The sequence below is a fragment of the Aquila chrysaetos genome, chromosome 6, assembly GCF_900496995.4.
Source record: "Aquila chrysaetos chrysaetos chromosome 6, bAquChr1.4, whole genome shotgun sequence".
Lineage (NCBI taxonomy): Eukaryota > Metazoa > Chordata > Aves > Accipitriformes > Accipitridae > Aquila > Aquila chrysaetos.
In genome coordinates, this window is record NC_044009.1 from 11,894,112 (window position 1) to 11,921,875 (window position 27,764).

Consider the following 27,764-nt stretch of genomic DNA (forward strand, 5'->3'; position numbering starts at 1 on the left):
AATTGTCTTCAGTGACTTCCAAAGTATAATATTAAAGCATGCAGACACAAGAACTCTTTCCACATTTTCAGCATGGTAAAACAACACGTGCATTGCTTTACAACCCCACTTGCATGTATTAAGCTTTCATACAGAATTCATGTCTGGATGGAAAACTGTAATAGTAAATCAGTTCACACAGAGATAGCATTAAGTTGAGTTCTGCACTAATTGAGTAAAAAATATGAACTTCTCCTACTCAAATGACTCAGTATATCTGCTTGTTTCATCGTCATTCATTTAGCATTGATCTAATGACTTATAGTCAGTCTCAGTAGTCATATATTAAGAGTAGGGTCGAACAACAAGGGCAGAACCTGATGCTTTTTCACTGGGAAATGCATTGCAAACATAGTTGTTTTAGAAGAGCCATAAGCATCTTATTCTGCCTATAGATTTTTGCCACTAACAATGCACATAGAGTGAAAAATTATTTCTCTTTCCAGCTCTGGACATTTCCCACTCGAAGGCAGTTCTGTTGGTGTATCTGTGACAGAGCATAACTGCCCTGAAGAGCGATCCAGCCTCTTATAAAACACACCAGCCTTCACTAGAAGCTCTTCTCTCCAAGAGTGCATTTTCCCAGGCATTTCACAAACAGCTGTTACCGTAACTGCGAGGATGCATGCATACAGCAATACTTTTGGCTGGTGTTGCCACATACACCACAACATGGAGAAAGATCTTGATAGACAGACTTCAATGGGACATGTTCATTTCTCAGTGTCCTGCTAATAGTCAGGCCTGAGGGATGTAGAAACCTTTAAGAAAGCCTGTTTAAGCTGTCTTCACCTTGTGAAGTAGGAGATACTTTCTGGTAAGAAGCAAGGTATTTTCAGTGTGGCCTCGTGCCACTCCTTAGCAGCTAGTGAAATAGCTTTGGTGATATACACATAAATAAAACAAGGCTGAAGTTCAACAGGTCAATCAAGTCTCCATTAGCCTCAGAAAAGGAACAAACATGATCTGCTTTTAGGAGCAATAAAATAATATCCATCTGTGGAGATTTTTAAGATTTAGCTAGAAGGAGCCATGACTGAACTTATTTAGTCCTGGTGGTAACACCACCTCAACGAGAAGACTGGACTAGAGGCCTCCAGAAGCCCTTTCCAGCAACATTTCTATGGTTTCCTATTCAGTCTGCAGGGCTATTACACTTTACCCGTCACTTAATCTGACTTGGTGGTGACATCAAATTGCTGGGCAGCCATGCAGTTAGAGATCCACTGTTTTCTGCGCCAGGCAAGAGAACAAGGCCATAAGCCATAATAAAGCCCCAGAGGCAACACTGTGTTGTATCTCCCTCCAAGTTTAGAAACCAAGGTCCTGCACCACAGAGCACACCACAGATAAGCTTGAGTTTGTAAGTCGTGGGTGCTACAAATTAATCCCTGCTCTGGTATCTACCAACTGTGCTGGCTTTCATTTGCATGTTTCTCTGAATAATTTGCAGAATAACTAGACGCTGAGGAAACATCAGCATCGCTGCTTCAGAAAAGGGAAGTCCTAAAAAAAAAAAAAAAAAAAAAAGAACATCCCCCTGTTCTCCTGCCACCCATTACCCTCATTAAACAAGAAACTATTAGTCACCCCAGCCCATGAGAGGCAGAGCTCAATTCTGAACCATTCACAATCCCTGCAAATGGAGAAACTGAAGGTCATACAAAAGAAAAAAGAAAAAAAACCCAAGCTAGATCTGCATTCTTAATGAGTGACAGTATTGCTTGTCAACTTAGAATAAGGAAGGTATATGATTTTGCAGTTCAGAATTCGGGAATTCAATCCACTTTTTAGTTACAATTTATTCTCACTCCCCAAAAGTACTCCTGCAAATTTGAAGGGTGGCTTTTCTCAACCTGAATATTACCAGCACTCATGCAGAAAGCTTCTCTTACTCTATATTCTCCTTCCTATTTCTGGGCACCCTTCTTTTTCAGCCTTGCCGTTAGAGCTAGGTAGCTTTTCTTCCCAACAAAAGGAATTATCTACCCCCCAAAAATCCCACAACACCCACTTTTGGAGGCAAGCTGTTCAGGCAGGGGACACAGTTTCTACTGGGAACAGATGGTGTGGAAGAGATTTCTAAGCAGTAAAAACACATTTTGACATTAAAGGGAAGCATTTAATGTTGGATATCTAGTTTTCTAAATAAAGCTTTCTTTCTACTTCCTTTTGAGATGTCATTTCTCTTCTTTAAAATTCAGGCTGGATTTCTGGGCAGCATTTCAGGCAAATTGAATGAATTATCTTGCCTTGCATTTTGCTGAACAAAACCAGCAGGGTTATCAGTTTTGCTTTGCACAAAATAAAAACATCACTATGCAATCATTGGTGCACACTAGACCTGGAGACCATTAAAACAAGTAATGTTCTAAGAAAGGAAACAATTTACTGATCTCTCACCCCTCCCATTAAATTTCTAAAGGACTTAAAGAAGGCACTTACCTACCGCTCTTGTCTCATACTCATTAGCGAGTTCCTCAGACTCACCAGCAGCATTTATATCATTCTTCACCTTCGCCATGCTTTTCAGGAGCTTACTGGCCCCAAGGGCTGCCAAAGTGCAACCTCTGGTCTATGGAGAGAGAGTTAAGTCATGCAAAGCCCTCTGCGAAGGGAATGTGATACTTCCTTTAAAAATTATCCCCCTTTTTTTGCAGCTGCTCAGTTCCCAGTCAGGACTGGCAAATGAAGATCCAGTTCCACAAAACAAATGGTAACCATCAGTGTACTGGTTTGATAACAACTTTGTGACCAGTCTGAAAAGTTCTTGTGTTTAATAGTTATATATCAGCTTTGCATCTCTGGCTGAAGATTCACTAAAAATGGTCTGCTCTGCCATGAGCTACACTACCATTTTCACTGTCCACCAGTCTGGACCAGTTGGGTGTACCCAGAACTGCCCAGACTATGTTAGTCCATTCCATTCAAATGGAATCTATATGTACAGGGAAGAAGCACTCAGTTTCAGACATGAAGACCAACGTGAACAGGAGCATCCATTAACTTTGTTTGCATTAGCCTCACATTTACAGCCTGCGAATTACGTATTTGATACAATCATCACTAAATGTACTGTCTAATTAAAATTAGAAATGGATTTCAATCAAATACCTGGGATCAGAACACATCCATATTGCAGAATGGGTGGGAACTCAGCATCCAAGATTGAACACAGATGAGAACATACAACTATAGGTACATGTTAGTTTGGACTGGCTGACTCACACGTGACATTAGGAAAGGAAAGTATGAAATCCACACCCGAACACAAAATGGGTAATATTAAACCTACTTACTGAATCGCCTAGCAATTATCTCTTGTGGTTTTGTGCTTGAAGATGGATCCAGAGCCTTCAAAGGCCCACAAAACAAAGACAAGGAACACCAATGTACTGTTTGCAGAGAGGAATAGAGAATTCAACTTACTTGCTCCCAAATGACTTTAGACAACTCTTTCTTGTTCTGAAGAACTGACCAAATAAACAGAGCTTGCAACGGGTGCCTTGTGATAGGACACTCATCCTGAAAGAAAGAGCAACAACTCCTCAGACCTGAGCTCACCAAACTGTTTTCAACTGGAACAAATCCTAGCCTGCCACTCTCCTATTTTCATATTTTCTTTCTTTTACAGCCAACCCACCGATCCTCTCTGTCAGCTACCTGGCACTTGTCACGCACTACTGTAAGTTAGGTTATATTTTATATTTACATTAAAGCCTTATATTTTCCTATTTGATGTGGAAGAATCAGCCTCCCTGTTTTTCCTGAAGTTGGCATTAAAGGACATTTGGGTCACAGTCACTTTCTGCCTTAACCCATGCAGTTCAGATAGCCTCATTCACAGCTTGACTTTGTGTTTAGAGAACACAGATTAACAACCTCTAAAAGGAATACTGACTTTATACCAATATGCCTTTCGTGTTTAAGCAAGACCCTGAACTTCACAAAAACTTAAACAAAGAGGAATTTCTATACCACCATCTTTGCATTAGAGCAATTAGCACTGGCAACGGCAAAGCCATCACAAAATGTCTCCTGAGCAACAAAAGTTTTAAGAACCACAAGCTTTGGTGGAAAGTCTCAGAGCTAACCAGAATTTTTAAACCAAGCTTCCCCCAAATGTCTCATGTGTTGCATTGCATCTCTAAAGTCTACAACTGATTTCAGAGGTTTCCTATCTGATGCCCAAACTCCAGTTTTGAAATTTGGATCTGGATCTGATGTTTGGACCTCCTGTGCTGTGATAACTATGTCTGGTTCTACCTGACAGTGAAATAAAGTTCAGAAGATGCTTGACACCCTTGCAACAAGCAAGGTTTAAGATACAAGAGTCTGTACCAAAATATGAGTCCGTATTCCTCATGCCCAGCTGGCACCTCTGTACCAGACTCTGAATTTATATTGGTATAAATTACAAGCATAACTAGAGAATTGATTGCTCTAATAGGAAATATTTTAACTCACACCCAAACTCACCCATTTTTCTTGTAGTTAAATGACCATTACATGCATTTGTAAAACGGGGCAATACGTTAATCGTAAAACAAGGCTGAGACTGTTAAAGCAAATCCTGCTATACCAGAAACAAAACTTAATTTTTGTTTTTTTCTTTCAGGGGACACACAGTGGAATCAAACTGTTCAATGCTTACCGAAAGAGGTATCTCCATCTCATCCTTGCTATTTTTGTCATCTCTTTTGAGACCTCTTCGGAAGTCTTCAACCATCTTCCACACAAATGTAAGGAGTGCATCATTATAGGAGTTTTTTGCAATCTGCAGGTTCTTGAACACCAGGCTGCTGAAGTTGTTTGTGTACAGCTCTCTAAGGACCTCTGTGGTAAGGAACTTCCTCAGATTCAAGCCATTTTCCAGGAAGAGACGGACAAATTTGGGCCTGTCTTTCACTAGGGCTGTGAACATGACATCCTGTAGGTCAGCAGACTAGGAAGAAAAGCAAATATTAGGGAGCACATGAGACATGTAAAGCTTACCTAAGGGCCTGACACATGTGGCTAACTGCCACGTTTTCAACAGAATCAGTTTTTTCTGTATGCAGTTGCCTTTGTTGGATGGCCTAGAGTCCTTCTGGCAGAGGCAGATAACCTTTGCAATCAGTGATGTCAGTGCAAGGAGGACTAGACACTCTTTCTGATCATCACAGAGGTTGGGGTACAGACCTAGTGGCTCCTGTTACAATGTCTCTCTTCCCACTGCTCTCCTGTCTCATGTCACTGTACTCAGACACAAGTGGTCTGTACCTCCCAGTTTCGGTCGTTGGTGAAGATCTCATCACTGGCCAGGTCCAGCTGGTTCCACTCCAGCAGCAGCTTCAGCTGCCCATTCCAGTTATCTCTGTCATGTTCATTGGTGCTGAAAGCTGCACAGAGGGAACAATCCTCTAGGTAAAAGACCAGAAACAAAAGAGCTTCTTGGCACAGTTATTCATGTCTGCTTTTCACACTCTACCTGACAAGACCCCTATCAAGTGTCTTTCCCCAGACTCATGTGCATATTCCTGATTGAGTTTTAGAGGATGCTGGAGGCTTATAGACATATTTATGGTCCAACATAGGCACCAAACAAGATGCTAGGAGCATGTCATCAACCAAAATCAGCACATTTCCTTCAGGCTCCTCAGTGTCCTGCATCCTCTGCACAAAACAAATTCTGCAGGATTCCCAATGGGGCCCTACACAAGAAGTGTCATGACAAGCTGTAATGTTCATAAGCTTTCTCTATGCACAGACAGGAAAATGAGGTCAGCCCAGCAACTTTCACTGAGTACCAGTTCTGCTCTGCTGCACTAGCAGAGAGCCCAGGTCTGAGTTACTCACGGTAGCAAGTCACTGGGATTTGAAAGAGTTAGGAAGCAGCCCTGCACATCAACTGTTAATTAACTGGATACTTCTCTCCCTGCTGAATGCCAGTCAAACCTCTTCAATCCACATATATAACAAAAGACACTTGATTTTACATTGCGGGATGCAGAGTAATCCACTTCTGCAGTATAACCAGAAAAGATCCTTTGCTTGGCTTCCTGACTCTCTGTTGTGTTGCATACTTGTGTGCTACTACTCAGAGATGCTATCCCAGCATCCCCAAAGCTCTGCTAAATGCCTTCTGAATTATCTGGACTGGATTTCAATCTCACCCACACTAACAGATCCCATAATGCTGCTGTAGCCTGTCCACACCACTTCAGATGAAGACAAGCTCCACACTGTGGCAGGAGCTTAACTCTAGAGAGATAGCACTGCTCTAAGGAAGGCAGTTCTAGAAAATAAATAGCCATCTTTTCCCATCTATTAAAAAAAAAAAAAACAAAAACAAAAACCAACAAAAAACAACCAAACAACCAAAAAAACCCAAAACCCACCAAAACAGAAAAACAATTACTTGCCTTTGTACAGAGCAAAAGAAATAGCATTGCTCACAATTTCATCTCCAGCTTCTTCTATTTTGATAACTGTCAGTAAATGAGGGTTCTCAAGGACTTCTTTGATCTACAAAAAGGAAAAGTTCCATTTCAAAGCAATCTAGGCTGTTTAGTAGTTGATCTCCTAGAGCACCTTTAAAAGAAATTTCCCATCACATCGTAGCAAAACTGCTTCTCATCAGTCCTACTCCCACATACAGTTAAAATTTAATCAAGTCCAGATTGAAGTAGATAATGAGATTTATTTTAAAGCCACCAAAGTACAAGATTAATTATCCTCTGAGCATACAGCAACTAACTGATTCCCCTATGCAGAATATCATAACCAAAAAGATATAATCTCAGTAATCAGAAACTACTCAGAAAAAAGACTGTGACAGCGCAAGTTTCAACAAATGTCTAGCAGTTCATTAGAGAACAGTTTCTACCTCCCTGTGCTTTGTCAAAACCAGAGATCATTTCTCATATAACCAAGCCTTATAAAGTTACTTTCATTCTAGCACATACAAAACAAATAATCTTAGCCATTCTTGACTGCAGGAGGAGGTACACTCCAAGGCAGCTCAGCAGAAGCTGTGAGGAGTGTGGCCAGGTGACCAAACGGAAAACTGCCTTCAGCAGCAACACACTCCCCAGTGCAGAGCTCCTTCTAGAAACCAGAGGGTCATGGTCTGCTCAGAGGGCAGTTCTTCCTCTTCAGGTTTGGATGTCACAGTCCCCAGGCTCAAAGTGCAAGTTCAGACATGGTTTCTGCAGGACTGTCTCTGCAAAAGACCATGCCCTATTCCTGCCCTTTTTCCTGTAAGCTTCTTATTACAGAAGCAGAAAATTGTTGAGGTTGGAAGATAGGTCTGGAGATCCCACTGCTCAAACAGGGTCAAGTGGAGGAGGTTGCCCAGTGGAACTTGCAGGTTGATCCATGGACTCACTCTGCCAAGCTCCAACCAAGAGATTTGAGTCAGGCCTTGCCAGAAACAATAGCTGCTTAAACTTCACAAGCTTTGCTTGGTTTATATCATAGAAAATACACACAAAAGTTTGAGTGTCTGAATTCCTCTCCAGGGCCTACAAACAACTTGCAATGGTACATTCATAAAAAAAATTTTTTAAAAAATTAAAAAAAATTTAAAAGCTAAGGGCAGGGCATGGAAAGCTGAGAGAAGAGGCCTTAAGTGTACAGAAAGCAATATAACATTTTCCATCCCCCATAATGAATTTTGACTGAAGTTTGAATATGCAATCACTCCCCACTCCCTGCTCCCCACGATGAGCGTGGGTAGGAGATAATTAACCAAGAGAGCAAAACAGAATCAGACTCCAGGATAAAGCATTGGGCAGTTAATTGAGAAAGTCAATTAGCTCAAGTTAATGGATTGTTCACTGAGCTGAAGCATTCTTGGAACTAAGACTTCTGAAAAATAACAGAACAGTAAGATTTTTTTGGAGCTCCATTTTTTTCTGTCCCAAATAAGGAGAGCAGAAGTATACCAAAAACAGGTCCACCCAAAGTCAGGCAACCAGAGAGTTACAACAGTTTCCCGAGACTGGCCCAAACAACCCAACCTAAACGATTCTATGATTCTATTGACAGTTGGACTCAATGATCTTAAAGGTCTTTTCCAACCTAAACGATTCTATGATTCTAAGATAGCAGATGCTCTCCTTACTTCTCCAGTTTTCCCAGTCTCCAAAAACCACTCTTGTAATAAACAGTTACATATGGGATCACAATGGTGGCTACATCCTGAAGGCTCTACCTCTGGTCAAAGAGGCAAAGACGACCAAAAGAAGAATTTGCTGGTGTATGTACAGTGTTGTACCTTCAACTGCATCCCATGTACACAGTACTAGTAAGTCAGCACTAACAGAGTCCCAACGGAGATGGTGTAGGGATGCTGCTGTGGCGAAATACTGACCAAGTAAGCCTCTAGTCCTAAATGTCCCCTTCCTAGTCTGTAAGGGAAATCTGTCCTGCCCAATATCTTAAGGGATGCAGGAAGACAGACAATAAGAGAATCCTGAAGTAGAATTGCTGCAGTTTGGAAGTCCGTGGTCGCGACAGCGATAACCCTTTGTCTCTGAGCAATTCAGCAGGATTTAGCAGTGTGAGGCTTGGTTCAGCAAATACCCAATTTCTCCACTTTCACAAAGCACGTAAAGGAATTGCAACACCAATCAGCACATCAGCCAAGAGACACATCCAGCAGCCAGTGCTCCAGAGGGATTGCAAGCATCCAGGGAGCAGACAGTTACAAAACATTTGGTCTTAGCTCTCTTGTGCCTAGACATGTGCTGCCTTTCCAAAAGATTGCAATCCCCCACTCCTTCTGTTCCAATTCCTCTAAGTTACAAGAGTTTGGAATTTTTCTTTTTTAAATCCCCCCAGATATATCATGGCAAGGAGCCCCACACATCCTATAGGTATCACCAGACAGCAAGATCCCTGATTTGGATCTAGCTGCTCCTGACCTTCTGTTTCCTTTACGCTTCTCCCACTTTCAGCCTTGCTAGCTCCCTGCAGTAGCATGCACTTACCCATTTGATCCAGCTTTCAGTCTCCTCTTCTGAGAGCCTTGAAATGGTGCGAGGCAGATACCTGAGCAAGCTCTCCTTGACACATGAAGAAGCAAGAGTGCCTTCTGCCTCCATCAAGCTAGCAATAACATCAGCGATCCGGCCAGAGCCTTCCACCACAACACAGGGAATCTTACTCTTGATAGCCACATTGATAGACTAGGGAGCCAGAGAGGAAGAGGTGATCACTTGAAGCATGACTGTGTTATTAGAGCCTACTATTCAGTAAGAAAGCCTAGCGCTTGTAGGTTTGACTTAGGCGAGAAAAACAGAAACCCATGGTCCAGAGCAGTATTTTTATTACTACCCACTGATACCCTTAAATGACAACTCTTTAAAACACAGGGCTGTGAAGAGCCCCATAAAAACTGAGGGACAGAAATCATCATCTGCCAAATTTTAGAGCTGATTAGCAGATCAGGAAAATTGCTGAGTGGAAATGGCATTCAGGACACATTACAACATTGCCTAGCTACAGTCACTGCTGTTTTATGGCGCAGCATTGCTCAAGTAACACCACTGCTGAGTACAAGGGCTCTGGCTTTATTTGCTGGAGACGCAAGCAGCAGTCTTACATAGAGATCACTTCTGTAGCATCATGAGAACACTGAACTCCAATGTTACTGAATGTCTCCAAGTAGCTGCTTATGTGATTTCTCAAACAGCAATGTTGTACACAGCTCATTAGCAAGGGGAAAAAAAAAAAAAAAAGGTGTGAAATAATGATGGAAGGACCATTAGAATTCCTGTTGCAAAGACCACAACTGGTGACATTTATTTCATTTGCATCACTACCATTTAGAACACTGCCATCAGAATATAAGCTGTCTGCCAGCAAATCGTACAAAAGGAGTCAGTGCAAGTTATCATCAACCACTAGAAAGACAGAACATCTATTAGCTATCTGAAGAGACAGTTTCATGAGAACAAAAAAATCAACTTGGAGTCATCAAAACTGTGAGCACGTTACTCCTGTCAATCGGATAGCAGGTCCATGATAAATGCAAGATGTTTTTTCTTACCAACTAGATCAAAGTGGTGTTCTTAAGAAGGGTCCAGCTAAAGTGCATGTTTTACATCACAGGGAGTTTAAAACAGAAGCTTGAAACAGTTTTAATTCTCCTCTGCTAAAGCTGATTCCTGTCATCATTGACCAGTCACAAGCTGAGAAAGAGGGAGGTTTTTTTGGTCAACACTGCTAAGACCAAGGTATGGCAAGGACAGACATCCACAGCATGGAACCTGCTGTGTCACTTTGGGCTGATCAGAGACTCAATTTACTCCTTGAGAAAAGGGCTTCACCTACAAATGAGCAAGAAGGCAGACACAGATGTCTCCGTGTACCAGTAACACCGATAAATAGCCGGGAGACTGGCCTGAACCCTTAATTGGACTATCAACCAGTTACTTTTCAGAGGAAGCTCTTGGTAGGAATTATGCATTTGTTTTAACAAGGCTTTTATTCATTCTGATTAGATAGCTAGTAAGTCCGTGTTATGTATCATTTCTTAACAGTGGGTTTTGAGGTCTCTCCATAATATACATGTAACCACAAGGCTGCCCAACTAACTACACTGCATGGCATATAGAAACAGCTTCTTCAGCAATGGCCAAATCCCCTCTTAAATGTTGGCAGTTTGGAGCTAAAAGGAGATGGGCGTATTCAACATGTCCTTTTCAGCAAAGCTTTGCTCTAAAACCTGAATGGATGCTTCAATTCAACTTAAGACCTCTGATTAACACATTGAACTCTGCATCTGTATTTGCCCACAATCTACCTGTGGGAAAAGCTAAAATTAATCATGTGAATGGAACCAAAACATGCAGGAAACATACAGGGAGGCTGGGATAATGATCTGAAATTTCAGAGTGGTTCAGACTAACTGATTAATGTTAGGAATGAAGTGGTGACAGAGTCTGTGCTTTGAATTCACATTGTTTGTCATCCTGACAAGCAAAATAGTTTGATTAGCCTTAATATTAACAGCATAGCTCTGGTCAGAACAGGTAGTACTAAGATCACCTCTTCAAAAGAAATAATTAGAAATACCACCCTGCTTCAATTTTACTGACTCAAACACTGACACACTCTCTTCATTGTATCCTACCCTCTTGCAAAATCCAGCTCCTTTTCTAGCTCTTTCTCAAGGTCCTTCAGCCCAGGCTACATCAGCTCTTCAGTCAGAACCATCTCTCCTCACTGTTACTGTTCCCTTCCCACACAGCCTGATTGCACATCCCCTCACTTTAATTCCCGGCTGCCAGGTCCCTTTGCTCCCTCAGTCACACCCTCCTCACTCAGGCCTCCCATCTTCATTCTTGCAAGGTGGAGGGGGAAGTAACAACCCTGTTATATAACACTAAGACAGATCTAGAAGTCATGTCTTTTTTCCCCTTCCCTAAGCGTCAGTTAGACATCCTGTTTCAAGAAACTTCTTTCTGCCTTCTTTGTTCTGTTCATCCTCCTCCTACCTGTCATCTATCTGAAGGTGATGCCTACTCCCTCCCCTTCTAGGCTTAGAAGGGGCAGAGTCAGCTGAGCCCTCCTGCCTTGCTCAGCTGCCTAGATTTAAACTAGGTGCAGCCCACAGTTCTCAGGAGCAGCAATCACAAGTCAGTTCAAGCAAGCTCTGAGCTGTAGTACCTCCAGCACAGCTGATCTTCCCTGTATATTACAAGAAAGCATTAATCTCCACTGAGCATGGGCAAGCCAAGTTTTCCCAAACCAAACTTTAGGCAAATTTGTATTAAAAAGATCAAGAGCTCCATGGTTGACAAAGACTCTTCTGATTGCTGCTCAAATAAACACAAGAAACAAACATTTTTGTGCTGCATTTGTTATGGAGGAACTGAGACAACCGAACTGTCCCAGCCAACAGTTTTCCAGGATGTCAGCCTGAGGTAGAAACTTTGCATAGAAAATTTTAACTGAAATAAACTTCATAAGCTTAAATGCAATTGCAAGTAAGTTCTTTCTATAGCAAGTGCTAGGCAAGCTTCAGTAAATAATAGGACTGTATATCAAGTTGTTTGTGGAGTAATCCGTCTTAAATATTAGAGCAATGTCCCTACTGTCACTCCTGGAAATAAGTAAAAGAAATAAACTTACTTTCAAAGTCTCTTTCCCTCCACCTTGGGCAAAACACACAATTGGAATCTTCCCACCATAATTAGATTCTGTGAAACATGCCAAAAGAAAAAAAAGGAAAAAGATTCAACACAATGCAGTTTGAACAACTTATTTTTCACAAGTACAATGAAAGAATTTCCAAGCAGTTCATGCAAACACTCCGATACTAGTTTACTGCTGGTTTTGCCAAATCTGTTAACAGCTCTTCCTGTTTTTAATGAAAACTCAGTTTTGCCTAACATTCTGCATATCTGGCTTCAGACACCCTTCTCCAACAGATGCTTTTTTTCCTCCTAATAATCATAATTTTTACTAGCTCCAAAGTCCCTAAAACATGATTTTATTGTATTTACCTACCGCTTTGACCATTTTGAGTCTAGGTACAAGGTTCTTATCACAAGCTGAAGATTCAGAACCTCTGACTTCACATTTTCAATTGTGAAGGAAAGCTAAGAATCCTGTAACTCTAGAAGCTAGTGTTTAAGAGACATACCAAGTTTCCTAATGACTCTGGGTGCTTTGTCATGACTAACAGCAAGTATGCTTCAGCTGAGATACACAGTAAAAAAAACAACAACAAAAATCCAAAAACTTCTTTAACTAAGAATTTCTTGTCAAGGCTTTTGATTTTTTTCCATTTTGGCAAAGAAGGGGCTGAAAGAAATTATTTAGGAGCAGACTGCAAATGGATCCATCACCATCACAAAACAATATTTTGGGAAAAGCCTAATTTCAGCTCCTGTGTAGTTGTGCGTCAGCTACCTGGAAATCAGTGCCACGTGGGAAGTATGTAGAAGGGTCAGCTTCCAACTGATAGCCCATCAGGAAGGGAGGGAAGGGCTGTATGGCTGAAAGGGATCATTTGCTGTGTCCCACAAAGGACTACTGTCACATAAAGAAAGGAAGATGAGAGGAGAGGAATTGCTCTGAAGAGGGCTGGTTGTTCCTGAAAGTGCTCAAGATGCAATGCAGTTAACACATCCCTTCCAGCTCAGCATCCAAGGGATGCTACCACTAGTCTTTTGTTCCTAAAAAATCACTGTGCATCAGCCCCAAAGCATGCAAGAACTAAGTAGAAGGAGGTCTTCAACCTGGCACCCACACCTACCTGGGATAACCCGCTCCGAAATGTACTTTTCTAATTGAGTTCGTACTTTTGCTTCTATTGTCGGATGCCCATGGGTGCCATTATCAACCAGTAAGAGATGGGTGTGATTATTATCCAGGCAATAGAGGGGGTCTCTCTTGAGATCATCCATGATGTAGTGAGCCAAGTAGTACCCCTAGAAGCACAAGCACAGCGTTTAACAGAGATCCAAGGGCAGAGCATGCACAAGCCTCCAAGGACAAGCCAGTGACAGCTGAACCCCTAGGCACCAACTATTCCTCATTATTTAGGAGTCTGAATTTCCTGACTCAAGACACTGCTCACTGGCAGTCTCAACAGCAGCAGAAGACAGTGAAAGAAATGCCATACAAGAGCACAGCATAAATATTTGCAGATAAAGGCGGTTTTTATACAAGAGCAGCCTGATTTGCGATGACCATCTCATAATTTCACTTCAGCCAATGGAACAGTGAAAGTTATTTGCAACAGTTTAGTTCTTTCAGAGATCCTGTTAAGCAATGCATGCTTCCTTCAGCCACCAGAAACATTAAATCTGTGGCAATCTTACTTTCAACACCTCATAGAATCACAGAATTTTTTAGGTTGGAAGGGACCTCTTGAGATCACCTAGTTCAATCCTCAAACCTTAGAGCCTGCAGTAAACTAAACTGCTTTTATTTATCTACCACAATGGTTTTTAGACATGTTCTATAAAGTCTAGTGGAAAAAAGACAAGGGGAACTATGTCGGTGTATCCGACAGACAGGACAATAATATCAATAAGCAAGATCCTCAACAGCAGCAGCAGTCACAATGTGTCTTAGTTCATGGGAATCCCCACTATGGGTGAGTGTGTAGGGATTTCGCAGCAGCTAGAATAACCGTGAAAGAGATTGTTCCCTAATGCAATGCCTGACATGAAATTAGAGCAGCTGAACTTCCACATGGACACGCTAAGCACACAGCTGAAATTCTCCCCACCAGGCCTGATGTGCGCAACCATCTTGAACATGAGAACACTTTAGTTTCCTCCTGTTCTGGGAAGAGCACCTGATGTTTCATCTCACTGCTACGTACACTGAAGAAAAGCTGGCCCCAGGTTGAATTGTTTAGGACACAGTACGTGAGGCTAAGTAGACAGATGTGCTTCTACACAAACATTGTACTGGAAAGCATTCTGCTGAAGGACAGAGATGACAAGGTTAGGGGTTTTCAGGTGCCAATGCTTTGCCACATGTACAAGCAGAGCTTGACTGACCACTCAAGTCAGTCATCACATAGCTGAGAGCAGCAGCCTCGCACAGATACTGTTATTGCTGAGAGCAGCAGTCAGAGACATAATCTGTATAATTGGCAGCCAAGCCTCCTCTTTGTTTCCCCACCAACCTGTACATGTTTCTTACATCATTATCACCACTGCGAATCAGACTTTCTCGGTTGGAAATCATGCCCCAGGCTGCTATGCCAATAGCCACCACATTCTCCTCTGAGCTCCGACTGATGGTGTTGTCTCTGACCACTTCCCCGATGTACTTCATCAGCCCATAATGCGTGCCTCCTGTGAAAATCCAGGCCCCTGGGGACAACATCCAATAAACTGGGGGAATGTAGCAGAATACCCACCCTGCCAATGCATTACCTTTAAGATACAACCACCCAATCCCCTCTCTCAAGACCTTACCTCAGAAGAGGCATTTATTCTTCAATTAAATACAAAAGATATGCTACACAACTTACCTTGCATTATCATGGACATCTGATGACTAGCTCTCAACCCCATTACTTCCAAACTGTGAGGTCACATTTGCCCCAAGTGCACCAGCCAAGCAGAAACAAACTGAATGCTCTGCTTCCCTGCTGACCCTTTGAGCTGCGACCTCTCCAACAGTATTATGCAGCAATAAAATAGTACAGACACATATGCAGGTCTTTACCTTTGGACTGGGCAATGTAGATCAGCCTGCTGAATATCTTGCGCATCCGAGGCTTGAGCGCAAAGTTCTTTGCGCCCCCAGTGACAGAGATGACAAGGTTAGGGGTTTTCAGGTGCCAATGCTGGGTCATGAGATCATAGAGTGTTTCGGAGTCCGTGTCGCATGACAAACGGATGTACTTGGGTGAGAGAAAAGAAGAGAACAAATGTAGCAAGAGATAAATAGTGATAGCTAGCAAGAGATAAATAGTGATAGCTGGCAACAGATTGGGAATTGCATTTTCCTTCTCTAATGTACCGTCTTATTCCAACAGCCAGTAGACAAAAGGTGAAGTAATGATGAGGTCTTTGTTTCTTCCTCTAAAGCATCTTTGTCCTCCCCCTACAACCAGGCACCCAACCCATCTTCCACTAGAGGAAGGCAAGAGCACTGACCTTGGGATTCAGAGGAACATTGGAGGGATGAACACAACACCCAGGAAGTTTATGGTATAACAATTTTAACTGTAACAATGTTATTTATAGCTTAGATAAAGGATTACTGATAGCATTGTTGTAAGTGAACTAATAATAATTACAGTTGTATTTTGATTACACTATTAAAGCCTTAATGAACTATAAATTCCAGGCTCCACGTGCATGGTGTCCCTATTATAACACATACCCATAACAGCATTTTAAGTAAAACACATAAGAACTTTATCAAATGTGTAGTAAAGCTTGAACGCTGTATGAGGATGCCAAAAAGCACGCTAGATAGATAATCTGGCTTCAGATGGACCTATGTCTCCATTTATGTAAAAGGCGCTCTGGCTTTTTCTTGCTGTGCTATTCCAGAGCCCCCTTTGCAATTTCCTCACTGTTAGTAGTTTAGTATGATGGGCTTTTGGAAGACAGTCATGGCTAAACAACCCATAGCAGGGGATGAAAAGGAATAACTTGGACCTGGATCACAGGGGATTTTGTACAGATTGCCCAGTATTTCCAGGAGAGCAAAACCAAGGGATTAGTTTGAGGAAGAAATGTCCATATCTTGAGAGGCATTTAACTTGAACAAGAGAACACATTCATCTATTCCAGGACAGGTTCCCAGGAGTAGTTATTGCATCTGGCTCAGAACAGCACATCACAGAGGAAGTCTAGCAGGCTTCAGCAGCTACACAGGAGAGCTAAGGGACTCCCACAGCTTCTGCTCTAAGAAGCATCAGCCACATGAAGCCTTGGGTGTTTTTTAGGAGAGGGTCCCCCATAGGAGAGGGGGAGCCTGCCAGAAAAATTAACTGCTCCACAGAGCCGGTAAGCCATCCCCAAAGCAAATCTTGTTAGCTCTGTAGTTAGAAGGCATTGCTCCTAAACCCTATGATACACAAAGTACCTTGTATCTCTATGACTACCTTTGTTCCACCAATAGTTAAGGTTTCCAGTTGAATGACTTGTTGTTTTCATCTATATAAAGCAAGTACCAAGTAAAAGATGATGAAGCTGAATTGCCCGTAGAGCCGATCTCATTCTCTCATACACCAACACAGTATATAATTGCAAACACACTCCAGTTACACCTAAGTTTCATTCAATGTGCCAGCAACTATACATCTGGTGCTTGACACCTCGAGTCCTTGGCAAGGCTCTACTCGAGCGGGTGAACCCCTCGGTTCAGCCACTCTTTTCTCCGAGGTACAACGGTGCCATCTCCTGGTACAGCCGGCTGGTGCACCCCAACCATGACCGATCCAACCCTCAAACACAGGCGATGCCAAGTGTTTCAGTAGCTGAACTCAGAAAGGTATTCAAAAGAAGCATTTTTCAGATTGATGGCTACCAGAACATAAAATACAGCAACTGCAGTGTTCTTGGATGTTACATGATCTGAGCAACACTGCAGAAAAAAAGAGTGCGCAAGCAGGACTTGTGGAGAGATTTTATTGGTCTGTTCACATTTAATATTTCTGCTCAGGACTTTTTAGGACTCGTCTGTCCTAAAAAGCACGATGCAGGGTATAAAACTTCCCATCCTTCACTGATAATAATCAGAAATTCTTAGGTTACCTTGGGTTTGAAGTCCTCCCCGCTGTGCATGAGATCAAGAGAAATTATTTTGCAATGTTTAAGATCAGCAGGTGCCTTGCAGTATAGGGAATGAGAATGTGGAATAGAGATGTAACTCCAGCCAATGTGCTGATGGGGTGGATTAGGAGACTTACATGCCGTATTTGAACAAAGTATGCTCTGAAACAGAGGCACAGTGGCCTTGAGAGTCCTCATGAAACAACAGTGGGCATGCAAACTGATTTCCAAGGTGGGAAAGGGGACACAACCTAAGGAAAAAACATTTAAGCTTTGAGAACTCAGAAATGTTGCAGTAAAGTGAACCATTTCTTCTTTCAGTAAAGATACACAGCAGCTTACAACACAGTAGTATGAAGCTAAAAAGTGCATATCAAGAAATATGTGAAGTACTTCGATCTGTTTAAGCGTGATTCAAAACCTTTAGTCTTATTTCCCACCAAAATGCCTCTTGTTTCTGCTACTTTGCATAAAACAAACCCAATTAATTTACATGGCATGCTCTGATTTTTCCTCATTTATTTTAATTGTCTCAAGCAAGCTGCACTGGTGGTAAATATCAGTCATTTAGAAGAGGCAGATTAGCTCAGCCACATACGGCTCCTCACACAGTATCAGTATAAATCATCAGAAACGGCAACACCAGCTACTTTCTTCTTTTCTCCCCTCCACTGTCTCCACACCAAGGAAAAACACAGGAAAAAAAACACCAAGCAGAATGAAACCTCTGAAGTTCCACTGATATATTACATCCCCCTTGAACCGATCATCTTTATAGGATCTCCACCCTGGGAAACACTCAATATTCAATTGGTTATGGGCCTGAGCAAGCTCATCCATGTGGATATGCTTTGAGCAAGAGTTTTGGCTAGAAAACTCTGGAGAGCCCTTCCAAACAAAATTACTCTATGAGGGTGTGGGACACAAGCCCCATTCGAACATCCCACAACATCCTTCAGAATGTCCACTCCAAGGCCTAAGATATGACTGCATGGAAAAGAGCACTGTACATCTGCACACTGTGATTGATGATCTACACATAGAACAGCTAGGGAGGAAGGGAATATAGGTCAGCAAGCTCTGTAGGCAGGCGTTGGATGACATGGAACTTTAAAACCATTACAAAGCATGAGTGATGATTTTATGGAGTAGCAAGCACGTACGTGCAGCTTCTGCACTGAAGAGTACAGGTCCGCTGAAGAAAGGTCTTACATCACTACAGATATGAAATCCCTATGGTTATCACCTCATGGATCCTGCTGCACCTGTTACACATGCTTCTGTCCCAAAAGTTGCACTGGTGCTCACCCTCGCACCATTTTCTTTCTAAAGCATAAGTTAGTCCACACTGGAGAGGTGCAATGTTCCAAAAAACAGCTGTGCCTTGGTGTTAAAGTCAGACAGTCAGGAACAAAGCATCCTTGTCAGGAGCTTGATCATTCAGGCACTTGAGCTTATCAGGTTGGATTCACCAGGGTACAGAGTCCCAGTGAAAGACATCACAGATCTAGTTTTAAATTATTTTCTCCCAGCCCAAGACCTTCAGAATTGTATCACAGGCCAATTACAATAAAACTAGCTACATTAAAAAAGGGAAAATAATAATTGAGCATCACCCTCATTCACCCATTCTTCTGCCATGCCTGGAAACAGATAGCCTCTTTTCACTCCCATCATCAGCCTATGAAACAAATAACACAGAAGAAATTATTCTTTGTTACCTATTTTCAGGGCTTGAGAAACCAGCTTGTCTCCTTTGTAGTCTAACTCCTTCCACTCCCATTAGAATAAAATTAACTTTAGCTTCACCTTCCCTGCTTTCCAGGCGCTTCCACTGGCATTGGGTTCAGGACTCTGAATACAGTGAACCCAACAGGGGCCTGACGTATACCCTTAACACAATCACTTACCTTTCCTCTTTTTCCCATGTTTTCAAAGTGAATGTCCCCAAAGGCATCAGTAGGAAGTTCCTTAGTGTGCTTCTTGTAGTTCCATTTTTCATTGGTATTAATCTGAGTGCCCTCTATATGTTGATTTTCAGGGTATCCACATTTACATAAGTTACCCCTGAAAGGAGAATGAATAGACATGAAAACCCACAGTTATCATCCTGAGCACAGAAAAAAAAAAGCTCTGATACATTTATGAACAAGAGAGAGAAATTTTTCACAGCTGACACTACCTTCAAAACTTCTGCTCAATCAGGACATTTCCAAGAAATGTTATTCTGCAACAAACCTGGAGCTTGTAGAATACAGGGTGCCTACAGTAGCAGTCACATCAAGTGCAAAGTCTGGTAGCAGGGTTGTACCAACACAACAAGACAAGCAGCAGGTGGAGCTACGGAACCAGTTGTGCATGGGACTCTACTTGGATTTGCTACCTGACAAATTTAACAGCTGAGAGGAACCAACTCTCAGCTGAGACCAGCACCTAATCATGCTTCCTCCCCCTATAATCTGCTTCTGTCTAGCACATCTCAGGAACCAGTCTGTGCTGAGAGATGAGCTGACACTTCTGGATGGGCCTTACCTATGTGACTTCTTTCATTATCACAAATGAAGTTAGGTCACCAGCAGCTTAATTTGAAACCCTACAACTGTGCACAGAAATGAAGAAAATGAACCAGAACTCCGCATCAGACACCACCAGCAGTGACCTCATCTGCTGCTAACCCGATGTGTAAAAATGGTTTCTTCCCCTTTTTGTGCTCTCAACCAGGTATGAAGAGTTCACTAAGATGCTTACTAAGTGTAATCATTTTCCATGCAAACCCAGGGCCTGACTGGTGTCTAAGCAAGCCCAAGACATACTCACATCAAGCTGGAATGGATGTCTCGTCTCTGAGCAGATTTTGCGAGCAGTTGCTGTGTTCCTAGCACATTTCCACCACCACCACCACCCCTGTCTGCTGCATGGCATGGTGGGTAGTCCCTACCAATGCCCTCCTCATCAACACTGAAATTGCATCAAGGGGAGGAAGAATCTGCACTTCGGTTGTGCAGGACTAGTTGGGAAAGCTAGGAGAACTCTTTTCCTAGGAAAAGCTGCAGCACAATCCAAGAAGTCTTCTGCATAGACAATAGCCCTGCTTCCTCAGAGGGCATGGAGAAGGGGTCATTGCTTATGAAAGAGAGGATCGACTGGCAACTGCAGTCAGCCAAGTGTGGCAAGCAATGTCAACAGCAATAGGAGGGAAAAAGCATGGCCCCTACACTCTAAGTTAACAGGCAACATCAGGTAAACACTTGTCCAGTGTTAATTTTGCTAACAGCACAAAGAAGTAGATGGGGAAACAAAGCAAGAAGAACAATGCTATTAACAGCACTGTGCAATTTGGCAATATACAGGATTAGAAAAATAATATCTATATGTTAAAAAAAAGCATCTGCCCAAAAGAATTAAGATAAGAACATTAATTTGTGTGGTTACAGTGACCTTTTTTAGCTAGCTTGCAGATTGCAAACATGAGATTGAGTAATGCCCTCCTGTGAAGATTGCTGTAAAGGTAAGTCACAGCATGCCTCTCTGAAGGAGAGAAAACTTATATAGTTTCTCCTACTCCACTGTAACTTGCAAATGAAACCAGCTTACCTTAAAAATAGATAGACAAAAATTCCAGCAAGTATCAAGTATGACTTACAATCCTTTCCCAGTGGGCTTGTAGGAAGAGAAGCTGCTAAGAACCAGCTCTGCCATCCTTTGCTGGTCCTTTGCCAGACATCCCATTTTAGATGGCAGAAGACCCTAAGTAAGACTTTCTGAAATGAGACTAATTTCCCTCCTTCTCTCTCTCTCTCCCCAAGGCATTTTTCCTCCCAGCTTCAGAGGAGAACAGGGTTACTGACAGTCCTCAAAGCTCTATATTGGGACTTCTGCAGCTACATTAGTTTGATTGTGTTTCTCCCAAGATTACCAAAAAACCAAAGGCAATGTTATGGTCCTCAAACTTGCATTGCATAGGTACTTCCGCCTGAAAATGGAGCGAGTATAATATCCTATCTTAAGAGAACATCAGCCTGAGCAAAACTTAGCGACTGTCTGTCTCTGCTGTAAAGGCTTGTGCATGGAAATTGTGATTTGGGTTTAAAAGGAAAACTTAAATTACGCAAACCTCTGATACATACATACACTGTTATACACCAATACCAGTGCTGGTGCTGCATCCCTAAAAGCACATATATATTGCCACAATTGTGTTTCATATAGGGAATTTGATATTAAAGCCCTTTAACAGAGCTGCTGGAAGGCATGCTGACAGAGTCAGCATGAAGGTCAGGCCCCTAGTTTTGCATCAAGTTACTTGTGGAATAACCCAAACTGATATATTTCCAGTTTTTACACTAAGTCCAGACAGTCTAGAGCAGTGGTCTCCAAAGTGAGGGATACATTAAATAAACTTTAAAAAAATTAAAATATTGTTTATTTCATCTTAATCTCATCCTTTTTAAATTACTATTTTTGTGTATGTTTTATAAAGTACATAATATTATTACAGTAGTAGATGTATATAGTTTATAAATAAACATATATTGGGGGTGTATGCTCAAAAATTTCTTACTGATGGGGTATGGAATCAAAATAGTTTGGAGAGCACTGGTCTAGAACTAGGAGAAGCACTCCAGGCTGCCTGTCAGACCACAAGACTTCCAGGTTTTTTTGACCACAACTGCAGAATACCCCAGGCATATGCAAACAAGCCAAACAAGCAGTGACAATGAAAGGAGTTGTACAAGCAAGACTGAGGTGAGGTTGCACTGCTAGATTCAGACTCTTAAAAAACCAAAAAGTGTGCTCCCTGCCACATGGCTTAGCACACAGAAATACCCTCAGGTCCCAGCACCCCATGCCTGTAAAACAAGAGAAAAACATCTGCTTACATTGACTTGGTGTCTTTTGTAAAAAAGACACATTCTCTCTTCTTAAAGTTTTCTTGGATGAAGTTGACCAAATCCTTGAAAATAATTAAAAAAAAAAAGTTTACTTCTGATAACTCATAAAACAGAAGAAACCTCAGTACCAGCATAGTCAGTTTAAAACCAAAGAAAACTGGTGCAAATTCCTAATTCTCCTTTCTCAAAGTGGATGGTGGGGTGCAACTAGAAAGCACTGATGGGAGCTGACAGGACATGAAGACTACCAAAAAAATCACAAATAGGCATTCCAAAAAACATGTGATATCAGTATTTTTATATCCATCAAGAACAATATATAATAAAGAGCCAAAAGGTATGGTTTCCCCCTCAAAAAAAAAAAAAAAAAAACTTGAACAGCAAAACCGATTTGATGCCCTAAGAGTTCTTGGAGAGCCTATTTTAATTTCAGTTTTTAATCGAAGTGACCCACATAGAAAACATCTTACTTGAATTCAGTGGCACAATACAGGTAGCTGTAGACTACAGAGCATTTCCATTTGCATGCATTGCCGTGTTTCCAAATAACTGACAGCACTGACAATATTTTTCAAACAGTGGTTAAGTGGTCCAGATACTGCTTAAAAGACTATAGCAAACACTGTTTCTTCCCAAGGGAAGAAGGAAAAAAATAAATACATTAATGTCCTCCTGGGTAGGGCCTATTTTAATTCAACGCAAAAAGACCCCAGCAGGACCCCTGAATAACTTAAAGTCATGCTTTATGTGAGCTCAGTGGAATGCTAATTCTCTCCAGCTTGTTTAACCATTAACTCTCATATTAACCTTGAAACTCCACAAGTGCAGGGGAAGCTTTCAAACTTGGGAAATGCAAATTCATTCCTAATCTGCTTCTGCAAGCTAGGAAAGCAAAAATAATTTCTCACTTGCTGATAAAGGTTTGGAGGATTGAGGGGTTTGTTTGTTTTTAAGCACAGCTTGGATTTGCAAGCCAAGATTTAGCTTGGGATGAAAAGGGAACACATACAGCTATAGTTTAGTTTACCATTTTGACAGAATACTTGTAGTTAACAGCAGTTAGAGGAAGTTATTCCAAGTAGAAAAGCATAGAAAGTATAATATGCAAACGAAAGAAAATGGAAGGGAACATAATTAGCTAGTAAAAGCCACAATTATGCAAGACCAAAAAAAATAAGACCAAAAAAATAAAAGGGAGGGGGAACCACTTGCTAAAGACCTAAGAGCTAGTCATTAGGCCTCTTGCAAGCCCATCAGAAGCAAGAAATCTGCCAGACAATCGCTGTCATCAGCAAATCATTGCAGCTTGAAAGAGATGTTTAACATAATTATATGTTGTCTGCCTTTGCCATCAAGTTGTGGGAAGAGGTTGGGGTTCTTCTTTACAGAGACAGAGGATTTGTCTCTGAATTGTGAAAAAGGATTTAAAAACAGAAGTGACTAAGAATGTACAATAACGAGTTACAGGGATCAAAAGGAATGCAATACATCCTTAGACTTTCACTATGTCAACAAAGCACCTTTACTGCTTGAAGGGTCACTGGCTCGGAAAACTTCTCCATAAAGGGAAAACTGACAAATCAGTCATCCTTCTGACATGACCTAGTTCATAACCACTGTGGCCCACCCCCAAGACAACAGCCAAGCTTATCAAGGATGTACCAGATACTCACAGCGTCACTGCAAGACACATCTATGCTGCGAGACATGCTGGAATAGAGGAGTCTGGAACTCTCAAAATTGCCGTTTCTTCGGTGTCGCATGGTGCCCATAGAAACCTGAAAGAGCATGGCAGAGGAAGAGATGAAGGAGCAATGGTCGTTTCTTTCACTAGATAAAAAACAGCAAGGACACTTAGTGCCTTAAGAAGGCAAGGGAAAGGTTATTCAAATCCAGCATAAAGAATTAGGAAGTGTCTTGATTCCTAAAATGTGAAATTAACATTCAGAGAAAATCTTCTCTCATTTCATAGGAGAAAGAGACTTTCCTCTTTTTCTCCCCACTCCAAAAAGAACTCCAAGTCAACATGCTTTGAGAAAGGAACATACCTCATATGCCATCCCATTCAATTCATTGCCCTATCTTAACTCTCTTTCCCTTCCCATCTCTGATGGGCATGCTCAGAACTTGTGCTATTCAGCTTTTATATACAATGAGCAGTCCCTAATCCAGTGTATTTACAAATTAAAGGGGATATTAAGAAGAAACATTTCAATCACAGAGAAAATGAACTGCAGTGTAAAAAGAAGCTGGTCTGGCAGTATGCCAGAAACTTAGAGTAGATGCAGCAATGTCCACTCCTGTAACAAGGGAAGTCAACATGTGTGATCCAAAGAGTAAGTGGATTTAAAGTTTATTGAATCCAAAAAGTTAACAAGTCACCCTTGGAAGCAAACACACTTCAGTTGCCCTCTAGAGCAGATACCTGTATTGACCTCTCTGTCTCTGAAGGAGCATCACTTCATTTGCACCAAAGCACAGAACAAAATTTTATTTATGCTAACGGCAAGTACTTCAATTCCCTTTATGTTACTTTGCAAAATAATACTGGAAAAGGCAAAAAGCATCCTTCCCAGACATAGGAACATGCATTCTCCAGCTCTGATGCAACATCCCTGTGTAAATATATAATTTCTGAGATCCAAAAACTAGCAAGTGTGAAACAATTTACTTGGGCACTCGACAAAGTAGGAATGGCACAGGCAGCAGGAAGCTGCAGTCATAAATAGAATGACGGAGCATGATGTGCACAACCCCCAAAGCAGGAAAACAAAAAAGGCAAGTTTCCACAAAAACATGTATATTTATGCTTCACAGTTATTTTAAAAATACTTCGAAAAACATTTCATGTTGAGGGGAAGCACAATTGACTCAGTGTTGTTTACTGTGCGTGGTAGAAGTCCACAGCTACTTCCCCCAAATTCTTCAGCATGCCTGGGATCTCAATCACTCTCTGTATCACTGGTAAGTGATGGAAGAGCACAGAAAAAGCCTTATTCCTCCTTCCCACCTTCTGCATGCAATAAGAATGATTTAAACCCAAGAAAAGGCAAATGTCTGGATGCTGGGCCCAGAGAGTGGTGGTAAATGGGGTTAAATCCAGCTGGTGGTCGGTCACAAGTGGCGTTCCTCAGGGCTCAGTATTGGGGCCAGTTCTGTTTAATACCTTTATCAATGATCTGGACAAGGGGATCGAGCGCACCCTCAGTAAATTTGCAGATGACACCAAGTTGGGAGGGAGGGTTGATCTGCTTGAGAATGGGAAGGCTCTACAAAGGGATCTGGACAGGCTGGATGGATGAGCCGAGGCTACATGAGGTTTAACAAGGCTCAGTGCCAGGTCCTGCACCTGGGTCACAACCCCATGCAATGCCACAGGCTTAGCAAAGAGTGGCTGAAAAGCTGCCCGGCAGAAAAGGACCTGGGGGTGCTGGTCAACAGCCAGGTGAATATGAGCCAGCAGTGTGCCCAGGTGGCCAAGAAGGCCAACGGCATCCTGGCCTGTATCAGAAATAGCGTGGCCAGCAGGAGCAGGGAGGTGATTGTTCCCCTGTACTCGGCACTGGTGAGGCCGCACCTCGAGTACTGTGTTCAGTTTTGGGCCCCTCACTACAGGAAAGACATTGAGTTGCTGGAGTGTGTCCAGAGAAGGGCAGCCAAGTTGGTGAGGGGCCTGGAGGACAAGTCTTATGAGGAGTGGCTGAGGGAGCTGGGCTTGTTTAGTCTGGAGAAAAGGAGGCTGAGGGGAGACCTTATCGCTCTCTACAACTACCTGAAAGGAGGTTGTAGGGAGGTGGGGGTCAGTCTCTTCTCTCAAGTAACAAGCAATAGGACAAGAGGAAACAGCCCCAAGTTGCACCAGGGGAGGTTTAGATTGGATATTAGGAAAAATTTCTTCACTGAAGGGGTTGTCAAGCATTGGAACAGGCTGCCCAGTGAAGCAGTTGAGTCACCATCCCTGGAGGTATTTAAAAGACATGGTACTTAGGAACGTGGTTTAGTGGGACTTGGCAGTGTTAACAGTGGGACTTGGCAGTGTTAACAGTTAGACTGGATGATCTTAAAGGTCTTTTCCAGTATATGATCATATTGCAGCCTGAGTAATTGGCACAGTGCAGTTGTCCCCAACTTTTGCTGTTGTTTAAATCTAATTTATTCTGCACTGATTTAGTGTTGTATGAAAGTAGGATGCCTGAAAAGGTACCTACACTCAATTCAGACACAGGTTTTAATCTGACCACTTAGAACCAGCACCTATGGAAAGCCAGTGTTCACCAAAAGCTTGGAAGAACAAGTGGGTGTTACAAGGGAACAGCAACGCTGTCTCTCAAAGAATGGCCAAGAGCACAGCGTTTCAAACAGAGCTGGCATTATTGTTCCACAGAGAGAAAAGCCTATTCCAAATTCATGGCTCCCTGCAGAAAAAGAAGAAAGGAAGGCTATATACCCTCTGCAAAACATAAAACCAGAACAAACAGTTAAAATCTCATCTCAGACCTCCCAAGACAACACTGAGCTAGCTTGTATGCCATGTGAGAATCTTGTAATACTGTGACTCAGGCACAAACCTGAAAACCTGGTACGTGGTCTGGCCATTTGGTTACATTTCATGTGGACTTCACAGGGACCTGAGCTTCTAAGTACCATACCACCTTCCACAGACCCCCACTACAGGTATTGGGGATTCTTAGCCCAGAGGAATAACAACAAAAAAACTCTTTCCTTTGAAACCCAACGGCATATAATCTCTTCACTTCTCTTCATCTCCCATCACCATCTCTCCTTCAAATTTCAACTTGGAAATACTGATCCAAAAGTGACTTCTCAAAACATGTGCCATTGAGAGCTACAGTTGTGCTGGCCTAAGCCCTCCACATGGGAACTCTTCTCAGCTGCAGGTAAGTGTCAGGCTATACACACTTGCTCAAGGTTTCAGACAGTGGATCTGCCTGAGACCAATTTATTTCCTCTGCAGAAAGGTGTTACGCTGTTTCTCAAGCAGAAGCTGCAGAAGAAAATAGAGCACGCTCCTGCTTTCATGTTTGTAATCTCCTTTGCGTTAGTAACTCCAGCACTTCCCATCTTCAGAGCAAGGATAGAAGTCTGGCAAGCTTTGCGCCAGAGTCGGGAAGAGACTTTGTAGCAAACTTATTGAAACAGCTGGTAACAACAAAACACTAGAACAAACTGGCCTCTGAAGGGGCCACCGGTCAGGTCATGCCCTGCTTCAGAAGGGTCTGTGGAAGGAGGGAGCATCTGTTCCTTTAAGGGTATCTGCTCAAGGGCCTTTTCAGTGCAAAAAGGGTTAAGAAAAGGCAGAACACATAAACAAGAACATGCAGAGAGGAAAACCTGACTGACAGACAATAAGGGAGGGAGTGATGAGACCCAAACCTGGTCAACCACACTAATTGATAAGGGTATGTGGAATGTGGCAATGTTTATTCCAGTGAGGTTATCTGAAGGGGTGGGCTTTCCAAATGGGATACTAAGGAAAAGAGGGAAGCCATACACAAAATATACATAGGCTCAAACCTAGCAAGCAAGCATCATGGAGACAAAGACAAGAAAAAACACCTTGTCA

The 27,764-nt window shown here is 42.2% G+C and overlaps 1 protein-coding gene across 6 annotated transcripts in view; it reads right to left on the reverse strand.

Annotated features, from left to right (window-relative positions):
- TRPM8 (transient receptor potential cation channel subfamily M member 8) overlaps window positions 1-27,764 on the reverse strand; it is a 53,505-nt gene that overhangs the window by 20,749 nt on the left and 4,992 nt on the right. For 3 of the 6 annotated variants that reach the window (XR_005932724.1, XM_041124525.1, XM_030018823.2), the window contains exons 2-14: window positions 23,854-23,958; window positions 22,169-22,242; window positions 19,199-19,355; window positions 15,226-15,403; window positions 14,695-14,867; window positions 13,292-13,466; window positions 12,163-12,230; window positions 9,015-9,212; window positions 6,444-6,546; window positions 5,302-5,420; window positions 4,694-4,984; window positions 3,469-3,564; window positions 2,485-2,614 (exon numbers count right to left, since the gene is read on the reverse strand). Coding sequence is in view for 5 of the 6 variants with exons in the window: in XM_041124525.1 (XP_040980459.1) it covers window positions 2,485-2,614; window positions 3,469-3,564; window positions 4,694-4,984; window positions 5,302-5,420; window positions 6,444-6,546; window positions 9,015-9,212; window positions 12,163-12,230; window positions 13,292-13,466; window positions 14,695-14,867; window positions 15,226-15,403; window positions 19,199-19,355; window positions 22,169-22,242; window positions 23,854-23,958 (1,867 nt within the window). In the remaining variant the exon portion in view is untranslated. Of the gene's footprint in view, window positions 1-2,484; window positions 2,615-3,468; window positions 3,565-4,693; window positions 4,985-5,301; window positions 5,421-6,443; window positions 6,547-9,014; window positions 9,213-12,162; window positions 12,231-13,291; window positions 13,467-14,694; window positions 14,868-15,225; window positions 15,404-19,198; window positions 19,356-22,168; window positions 22,243-23,853; window positions 23,971-27,764 lie in introns of those variants that run through there. The other 3 variants (XM_041124527.1, XM_041124526.1, XM_030018824.2) reach the window with 2 other exon arrangements.